The sequence below is a fragment of the Anastrepha obliqua genome, chromosome 6 (genome assembly GCF_027943255.1).
Source record: "Anastrepha obliqua isolate idAnaObli1 chromosome 6, idAnaObli1_1.0, whole genome shotgun sequence".
Taxonomy (NCBI): Eukaryota; Metazoa; Arthropoda; class Insecta; order Diptera; family Tephritidae; genus Anastrepha; species Anastrepha obliqua.
The window spans coordinates 5,528,714-5,539,422 of NC_072897.1; the positions used below are offsets into that span (position 1 = coordinate 5,528,714).

Genomic DNA, 10,709 nt, shown 5'->3' on the forward strand with positions numbered 1-10,709 from the left:
CTGACGTCAAATTCGTGCGACATTCTGCAAGCTGTATTACACAACGAGCAACCGTGTAAGCAACAAAGAAATTATATATGCCGAGGGGAAAGTGCTACCGAGAAGGTGCTTGGAATGCACTGGAACCCAAACAAAGATTACTTTTTCTTCAAATTGCTGTTTTCAAAAGTGCCCAAAGCAGTTTTAGACTGTAGTAGACGGCCAACGAAAGGTGAGATGCTGAGCGTTACTATGTCTATATTTGATCCGTTAGGTTTCGCGTGTGGGTTGGTGCTGCGGGCAGAAGTTTTGATGCAGAGTCTGTGGACCAGGAGTATAGATTGGCATGAGCCAATCCCCGAAGACGTTTATAAGAAGTGGTTGCAGTGGTACAAAACGTTGAATACTATCGAAAATTTTAAAATGCCTAGATGTTATGGCGTGCAATTCTTGAATCCGAATGCCGATATACAGCTACATATTTTTGTTGATGCGAGTGAGATTGCATTTGCTGCCGTCGCCTTTTGGCGAATTCATCAGGCAAATAATACAGACATCGTATTCGTTGCTGGCCGATCCCGGTGCAGCCCGCTGAAGCCATTGTCCATTCCGAGACTTGAGTTACAATCAGCCGTCGTGGGAATAAAGTTGAGGGAAGCTGTCATCAACAGCCATGACGTACAGCCGCGTAAGTCAACATTTTGGTCAGATTCAAAAATAGTTCTCCAGTGGATAAGGTCTGACGCCAGGTGCTACAAGCAGTTCGTGGCACACCGTATAGCTGAGATCCTGCAAACATCTGAAGCCAGACAGTGGAGGTGGGTACCAGGTAAAGAAAACCCAGCCGATGATGCTACACGTATAAAAACCTTTTCTCAAAATGGTAAGTGGTTAAATGGTCCGCCTTTTTTGAAATTGCCTGAACATAGTTGGCCAGCCATGCCAACCGAATTTGATAATAGCGAATGCCAAGAGGAGAGACGCTCCAAGCAAATATATATGATATCGTCAGCGGATAGAGTAATTCCATTTCATAAGTATTCAAATTACTATAAACTTTTAAGGGTGATGACATGGGTACGATATGCCATAATGAAATTCCGTAAGGTTGACGTACGTAGAAATGTATATGCATCAAAGTTAATTATTGCGAATGAGATCAAACAAACTGAATTACTGATATGCCTATTAGTACAACAAGATGTTTTTGCTGACGAAGTTGAATCTTTGCGCAAAGGTGCGCCAATTACGAAATGCAGTGCTATATTTAAGCTAAGCCCGATGTTGGACAATGAGGGCCTTATACGACTAGGGGGTCGGATAGACTATGCCGAATGCGTACCAATGTCAACAAAGCGACCAATAATATTGCCAAAGAGTCATCCTATATCGCGTCTTGTAGCTAAGCACTATCACGAACTTTTTCATCACCACAACTTTGAGTCAGCGTTGTGCGCCATACGTCGAAAGTTTTGGATTCCTAGTGTGCGCCGATTATTGAGGTCAATTAAAGCTAAATGCCAGAAATGTAAAAATTTATCCGCTATTCCCGAATCACCACTTATGGGCCAAGTACCTAGCGATCGAGTTACGCCGTTCGTTCGCCCGTTCACATATTCAGGCGTTGACTACTTTGGGCCTGTCTTAGTAGCCATAGGCTGTCATCAAGAAAAACGTTGGGTTGCACTTTTCACATGTCTAACTATTAGAGCCATTCACCTGGAACTAGCTAGGGACCTATCAACAGATGCTGCCATAATTGTCTGCCGTAACTTTATAAACAGAAGAGGTGTACCGGTACGGCTCCGAAGCGACATGGGGACAAATTTTGTCGGCACAAGCAAAGAAGATTAGGTAAACGTTGAAAGCGGTATGCAATCAGAGTGTGATCTTCGAGGTGTAGAGTGGGTTTTCAATGCACCTGCCAACCCATCTGCCGGGGGCATATGGGAAAGAATGGTAAGAAGCGTAAAACGAGTTTTGATGTTCACGCTGAAGGAACGAGCGCCACAGTTGGAGACCCTGCAAAGTCTTCTGATCGAAGCAGAAAATTTAATAAATTCGCGTCCATTAACACATGGTCCGGCAGAGAGTTCCGACGCCGAGCCTCTGTCACCCAATCATTTTTTGCTGGACTGCGCGAATGATGTACAAACTCCTGCGCTGTCAGAGAAGATATGTTTACGCAAGCAGTGGCACATAGCGCAGCAGCTGAAACAGATTTTCTGGAAGAGGTGGATACTGGAGTATCTCCCTACCTTGTCCCGGCGTACGAAATGGTTTAAGAGGGTGAAGCCGATAGCTGTAGGTGAAATCGTTATAGTTTGCGACGACAACGAGAGGCGAGGCCGTTGGAAACGGGGTATCGTAACAGAAGCAAAGCCAGCCCCAGATGGTCAAGTTAGATCTGTTTTAGTCAAGACGTCAGCAAGAACTCTTTCACCAGTGATGCGAATCACGGGGGGGAGGATGTTACCGATTAATAATACAATCCCATATTAAAATTGTTTTTTGTACTAATTAGACGAAAACTGTATTCAAATATTTATGTACTAAACCTGAATTATCGCTTCATACTAAAAAATTCTTTTGTAATATTTTACCAAAAAATGCAACTATGCCTGAACTGTAAACGCCGTTGAATTGGACAATATATAAAAACCTCACTTCTAAGTTAACGCAATTTAAACGACTTGTTAAACATTATTAATTTCATAAACTTTAAATTCATATACTTATAAAATATTTCATGAACAATAATAAAATACAGTGAACTTAAAGTGTTGTTTGTTATAATTTCGGAAGCCTCGTATTTTGAGCCATTGTTGCTTTTGCCTGCAACAGCGGCACTAATTGTGTGTGTAACTAAACTAAACTCACTTCTGTTTATTACTTTGCAACATCAAAAAAAAAATAACACATATTCCATAAATTTATTTTAATTAACTTTGTAAATAAAATTCGTATATATATGCATAATTGGCGCGTACACTCTTTTTGGGTGTTTGGCCAAGTTCCTCCTCCTTTTTGTGGCGTGCTATACAAAGCGCGTAAATTCCTCTTTTCTAAATAGAACAAACTAACGGGTGATTTTTTAGCTATTATTTTTTTAAACAGTTGGTTTAAACAGCTGACGCACGTTTCGTGTTTTGTTTCACTGTCAAACATCTTCAGTTTGGTCTGCAATTTAACCATGAGTCGTCCTACAAACGAACAACGCTTGCAAATCATTGAATTTTATTATAAAAATGCGTGTTCTATTAGGAAAGTTTAAGATCCACTTTTTTATCGAAAAATTGTGTTCAGCGACGAAGTTCATTTTAGGATCAATGCGTACGTAAATAAGCAGAATTGTCGATTTTGGAGTGAAGATCAGCCAGAAGAATTGCAAGAGCTACCAATGTAATCAGAAAAGGTTCAGTTTGGTGCGGTTTATGGGCTGGAGGTATCATTGGACCGTACTTCTTCAAAGATGCTGCGAATCGTAACGTAACTGTGAATGGTGAGCGTTACCAATTATAATATCCAACTTTTTTTCCCCAAAATGCAAGAGCTAGACTTGCATGACATGTAGTTTCAGCAGGACGGTGCCATATGCCACACAGCACGCATAACCATGGACTTGTTGAGAGAAAAATTCGGTGAACATTTTATTTCACGTTCGTGACCTGTAAATTGACCACCCAGATCGTGCGATATAACGCCTTTAGATTATTTTTTGTGGGGCTATGTTAAAACTCATGTCTATTCAGACAAGCCTGCTTCAATTAACGCATTGGAAGACACCATTAAAGCATTTATATGTGAGATACCAGCCGAAACATTGTAAAGAGTATGCCAAAATTGGAGTAAGCGGATGGATCAATTGAAGCCCAGTCGCGGTCAACATTTGCATGAAATAATCTTCAAACATTAAATTATATGTACTGTACTATCGATTTAAATAAAAATTTCATGCATTTTTCTGAATTTTACGTGTGTTTTTTTGAAAAACTATCCTATAGCTCTTAAAAAATCACCCTTTAGTATTGAACGTTTAGCACAAATTTAATCAGAAATTTTTAGTGACTTAGAGCAGCGTTGTTACGCTCTCCGCTGTCATGGCATAAGAACAAATAGGAGCTTTATCGCGTTCTTCGTATTTTTGGCTCAACCAAGAGGAGCGCGATATCACTCCTCAGCAGTCAAATGGTTAGTAAAACCTTTGAGCTCATGCTTTTCGCTTGATGACTTAATTTCTTCCAACATTATACTTATAAATATATGTCGTAGCGAAGCAAACACAAGTCATAGGTTGGCAACCCTTAAATCAACAGGGTGATTTTATTACCGATTTCTTAATGTGAAATATTCACTGTGAATAAAGTGGCAAAAAAACATAATACCGAGCGAATCCGATTAAAGAACATTTTCTTAATCGGTATTGTATAAAATAAAGTAAAAATACTGCATAATAAAAGCATTCCGCTAATTAAAAATTTTAAGCAAAGGCAATAACAAAAAATTACAACATTAAACATAAATCAGCTAAAATAAGCTCGGCCTGAACATATGCCAGCTTTTTATGCTTCTATTCAGTGTTGCCAACTACCATTTTTTTCTACATTAAAAAGAAAAAAAAAGAAAAAAAAAGAAAGAAAAAAATTTTAGTTAACAAAATTTAAAATTGACATTGACCACTCCCCACCAAATCGGGCAGCAACAGAAGCAGCACCAACAGTAGCTGGAACAACAGCTGCAACAGCACGCCAGTCAAAAACAGAACCCATTGCTTATAGCCCCTTCTTCTCCCATTGAAAATCAACAACAAATTACGCAACAGAAAATTATATAGCAGAAAATTAATTTACTGCAAGAACAGCTGAATTTGCTATAACACCAAAAAACGAAAAACCACTCCCCTTTTCGCTCTTAATGAATCTCCCCAAAATCAACAGTTTAATCAACAGGAGAGTTTTCCTCCAACACTCTAAACCAGTAAATCTACTCCAGACAATGGTTGGCAAACTGTTGACCCCAGGTAAGCCGAAAATATCCCGAAAACAAGCTAAACTCGATTAGTATTGGCTAGGTAGCTCCGAGTGCCTTATGCGAAAGAAATCATTCAGTAAATTATAAAAACTGCCTGATATATAAAACTCTACATAAGGTCAGATACACCCCTTTTTCCTTAATGGGGTGTATCTGAGCAAATCCATTCCTACTACTCAAGCGCCCAGACTCAACCTTAACTCACTTTCATATTCCCAAGTTGTTAAAATATCCCAGAAAATATAAATGCACCCTCAGCCTAAAGGAACAACATCGGAGTCATCAAGTGAAATCAAACAAGTCCTATAACAACTCTCATCAATAATGAATCTACGAGTTGCCTTCACGACTAAAAAATTAAGCTCCTCAGCCCATGAATATTCTCCTCTTGAACGCTCATGAGCTCTCCAAACACATATTAGAAATTAAGCTACTTTTCAAATCACACGACAGTAATATTTTTCCAACATCCGAAACTCAATTTACCGAGAAAAACTACTTTTGGATCCCAAGTTACAAGTTATATCCCACAATGCATCGCGATAAAAAAGCGTATAATATCAAATGTGCTACATTGTGCGTACATACAAATGCATGAATGAATACTTAGTCTTGCCATAAATTCTGTGACAAATTTTACAATACATGCCGCGAGAATAACTCACCGAAAAAACTTCCGTTATTTTTGCTTTATTTTCGTATGCATTGTCTAATCATAAATTACACTCACTTTCGTGGCAAACTTTGCTTGTTAAGTAGTGGAGTGGGGAGCTAAGGAAAATCGCATTACATTGAGTGCATTACATAAACGAGGTAAAAGTGCAAGTGAGATTTACGAATTGCTGAAAAAACTTAATATTTCGAAAATGTTTTTTTACCGCATGATCAATTGTTTTTCCCAAACGTGTGAAGTGACAGCCAGAAAAAGAAGTGATCGTCCTCGCGAAGTTCGAATCAGTGCAGCCATAAAGCCGAAAGCAGAAAATCATGTCCAGTGAAATTAATGTATCGACCAGATCCATCTCAAGACTAATCAGTGTTTAGGCAAAGACAAATCGACAACGCACTTGCTTTGTATCGTATTACTTTTGTGTATACAAGCAAAGCATCGTTTCTAGTGTTGCCACGCCACAGTGTACTCGGCAGCCGAATTCGGTCCGCTCATTTGTTCATACATTCATCCATTCAGTCGTTGTTCAGACCACATTTTTTAAGCAAAGTAGTATTTAATGCGCTGTTGCCCAGTAGGCAACCAGTATAAAATACATAAATGAGCAACAAATTTTCAAATTGATATTTAAGTGAAATTATTGAAAATTGAAATGCAAAAGTAATAAAATAATAATAAAGTAATGAACACAAAAGATATAAGTATAAATAAATACATAAAATATTGCAATATTTCAATGTAACATAAAAAGTGGGTGTTATCTACGAAAAGTACGGTCGGGCAGTATATATCATTCATTCTCTTATTTTTGTACAGCGCCGTCGCAATTTCGTAAACTTGCGTTTTTTTGTAGCCAAAACACTCAATTACCTCTTTAGGCTTTTTTCCGGCGCGAAGTGACTCTAGTATCGCAGCTGTTCTGTCCTGCTCTCGACTCATCGTTTCACTAGCACTTACTCCGGCACACCAATGTCATTCAGGAAACAATACACTAAAAATATGTCCATTTATCAGCGGTTTTAGACTTAACGCTACTGCTCCAGAGCTTTCGAAGTGTTTTCCGCATTTACCTCGACGGCCCTGTATATTCCATTATTCTCACATTCCCATTCTTTCTCACCTGCACTCTATTTCTCTTATTTTATGATCATCTCTCATTATTTGCTTATATAAATACATAATTACAGTAGCATACACTCTATTGCTATTTATTACATATTTACTAAATCTAACTGTAATGTCAGGTCACTCTTACCAGCTATAAATATGTGTCACTTGGTGTAAATCGGAGTAGTCGTAATAAATAAGAACAAAAATACAAAAAGTTTTAAAGCGCAGGGACGCTGTTAAAAATTTGTCTTTTCATTTAGAATATGGGCAACAATTCTTTAAAACTTGTTTGCGGTAAAATTAAATTTGCGATTTGACTTCATTTTAATATTTCCTATGATGGTCAATATGGACAAAGAAACAACGGGGCAAAGTTGTCGAAAATGTGACGCAGCGGACAACGAGAGTATGGTCCAATGTGACACCTGAGACGCCTGCTACCACTTCAACTGCGTTGGAGTAGATAGTAATGTGGCTGACGAAACCTGGAGCTGTGAAAGCTACCAGAATCATGCATCAACCATGAACGCATATCCAACCGCATCATCATCGCCAACTACCAAGCAAGGTAACCGGCACGTGAATTTTCTCCCAACGTTTTCAACAATTGCGAAGGTATCTAATTCAAGAGCCAATCCGCTTCTAAAAGCTGCGACTAATATATCAAATTCTACCGTCATTGCTGGTAGTGCTCCAACTCCAGTATCCACGAACTTTTCGACATGGGCTTCTGCGAACTGGAGTTTCGAGCCCAGTAAATCACTTCAGGGATCGCAACTGTCAACAAAATTAAGTGAGTATAACCCAAGGCTACAGCAATTCACATCGGGCAGCATCGCCACCTCTGCAAATGACATCTCGTACAGTCAACCAAAAGTATTCAGTGCAGCAAGTAGGTATACAAAATGCCCAAGGTATGCAGATGCCATTCAACTCCAAAATATATCGATACCATATCGGGATGCCAAATGTACATGCACCTGCATCATCCACTACTTGTCAAGGAGTTGGTTGACAAGGTCCCCAACAACCGAAAGCTGAACTGGGCGGTTCACCCGAAAGATGAAAATACTCCGGTGGTGAAGCAATTCAGCGACTGGTTGTACAATCTACCCGAAGCAGCCAGTACTGTCGTCTCTTTAGCACCTGCTAAAAGTAATGCTACGGTTAACACGAATACAATCGACACGACTACCATCACCAGCTCGCAACATACCAATGAGCAAGCAAAGTACGAGTATAATTTGCAAGAGCTACGATCATAAGGTAATGCAATGCGACACTTAAAAAAATTTACACTTCAGCGAAAATGGGAGGAAGTTAAGGCGAACAACCTCTGTCGCCAATGCTTGAATTCGTATAGGCGCAAAGTTTTATGAATAAAGTATGTGGTGTAGATGGTTGCACTATAAAACATAATGCGTTAATACATAAACCAATCTCGGTAATGAGCCAACAGAAACCCAGCACCGTAAGAACAAATACAAACAAATTTTCAGGAGTGCAGATAAATACGCACAGTCGCAGCCACAAAGAAATGCAGTCACTCTTCAGAATCGTTCCGATTCGCTTTTATTAAAAAAATACAATACTGCATACGGCTGGGATTCGCAATCATGTCTATTGGTCAATTTTTGGCAAACTATAATGTCTTTATTAATGAAACTTAGTGGAGATGTTAGTGAGGTGTTAAGGAACACTCTTTATAACTCCAAATTATTCGGGAAATAATAATTTCGTAATTATTTCCCTTCGAAATGCCCTCGGAAACTTCTCTATAATTTGGCACATTACACTATATATTTTTTACACTTCACTAAATATACACTCACACGCGTGTTTTTACTTATATATATTCATCCTTATATTCGAATTATTTTCATTAAAATTAAATGCAAATGCATTTGTCCATACAATAACTATACAATTTTAAACGCGAACAAGAAGAATATTGGAATGACAACAGTATGGTGTTGCCGGATGCCTGCAAATGAAAATAAAAATATGAACAAAACTGAAGTATTTCAGTTTAGTGTTAATGATGGGGATGGGGGTTTTCGTTCCTCCTTACTACACACACGCACATGACGTTTTAATTTTGGGTTCAATGGTTTTAACATGAAAGGGAGTTTTACGCAAAAATACTGTGGATTACGTAGCCGGAGTTGGACTGATGAGGGTTATTCTTTTGAAGCGCGGCCGAAGTCTGCCCACGCGAAAAGAAGTTCTACGAAAAAATATTGTGTATTGCGTAGCCGGAGTTGAACTGATGAGGGTTATTTTTTTTTAAAGGAAACGAGTTTTTTAATAACGACAACTAGGACCACCCTATTTGTTTTGCAGACATGATAATCGAATTTTTTGTGGAGAAAATCTATTTATAAATGACATGAGGACCCGTTTGTAAAACTGATCGAAGCAATACAATACACTATTAACCGTAATTTTTGGCTTTTAATTATTTTTGGTGATACGCTTAATATCATTGTTTTTAAGTTTCGATGAGTTGTATGTTTTTGTTTTCAAAAATATTTCTTAATTTTAAATTACACTGAACATCTCTGCATATGAACTTCGTTTTTATTTCAGGTGTATGGCAACACCAACTTTTCGCTAAATTACAGAATTTTAACACTAAATTACTTAAAAACTATAAGGCTCCGGACGGTGCGGTTTTCAGTTGTAAGATGGCGATTTTCAAGCACAATTTCCTTTACTTTTCCGATGTTTTCGTCGTTTACTGATGTTGCTGGACGACGTTCATGAGGCAAGTTTTCAACCGATGTACGGCCCTCTTTGAACGATTTGTACCACTGGAAAACACGTGCACGCGATAGAGCAGAGTCCCCATAAGTTGTCTGCAACATTTTTAAGGCGTCTGAAGCCGAAATTTTGTTGGAATAACAAAATTTCAAACAAATTCTTTGAATTTCCATCGTTAAGTTCGAAAAACACACTCGAGCTTGACTTTTTTACAGTAGCACAGAAAACAAACTATGTGACATATCAAGCTGAAATTTGCCATGTAAGCTTATAACAGTCCTACCAAAAAACAAAAAATTTATTTTTGCCATATGTCATATTCATCCTGTTGCCGATCTCGATCTTCTGGCGCAGCCAATCAATGCATCTGCGATGCAGCGGCTATATCGATATCTAGTGGGATTGCCAATTATATCATACAACAAAATAAAACCATCATTGCTAATCGGTGCGGACAACTTGAGGTTGGCAATTCCTCTCAAAATTAGAGAGGGAACCTGGTTCCCGCCGATAGCGTCAAATACCCGTTTGGGTTGGGCGTTGCAGGGGTGCAATTCAAGACAGACGGCCGAATATCGACTAAGTGTAAATACATGCGATTGCCTAAAAAGATACGACGAAATGCACGAGACGATAAAATAATTCTTCACGTTAGACTCATCCAAACCTACTCAGCTACTGTCGGAAGATGCCAAAGCCGTGAGTATTGCGAATAGCACTTGCAAAAAGGTCGAGTCCTATTACGAAATTGGGCCACGATGGCGTACCTCAAGTGTATTGATACCCAATAACTATGTATATGCCTTGCAACGACTGATTGTTTGCAGAGGAAGTTTCGTAAGGATCCTATGCTAAAATCTAATATTCAAGCTCAAATCAATAATCTACTTTCCAAGGGGTACGCAAAAAAACTATTCCCGATATAGGGTGCTATTTATAATGATAAAACATGGTTTTTGCTTATTTTCATTGTAAGCAATCCAAATAAGCGTGGAAAGCTTCGGATGGTGTGGAATGCTGCTGCAAAGGTGAACGGGGTGTCACTCAACGACTTCCTACTGAGTGGCCCAGACTTGTTTAACTCACCTGTTAGTATTTCATTAGCTTTTAGAGTAGGCTATATGATATAGCGGAGAGGTTTCACCGTATTCATATT

General features: G+C 38.7%; 1 protein-coding gene across 1 annotated transcript; it reads left to right on the forward strand.

Moving 5' to 3' along the window:
• Positions 1 to 1,071: 1,071 nt before the first annotated feature.
• Positions 1,072 to 1,833, forward strand: LOC129249920 (uncharacterized). Its single transcript, XM_054889585.1, has one exon. The coding sequence runs from the start codon at positions 1,072 to 1,074 to the stop codon at positions 1,831 to 1,833; it is 762 nt and encodes a 253-aa protein (XP_054745560.1).
• Positions 1,834 to 10,709: the final 8,876 nt, after the last annotated feature.

Coding starts and splice junctions, on each gene's coding strand:
- LOC129249920 (XM_054889585.1), top strand. CDS start 1,072: ATGAAATTCCGTAAGGTTGACGTACGTAGAAATGTATATGCATCAAAG.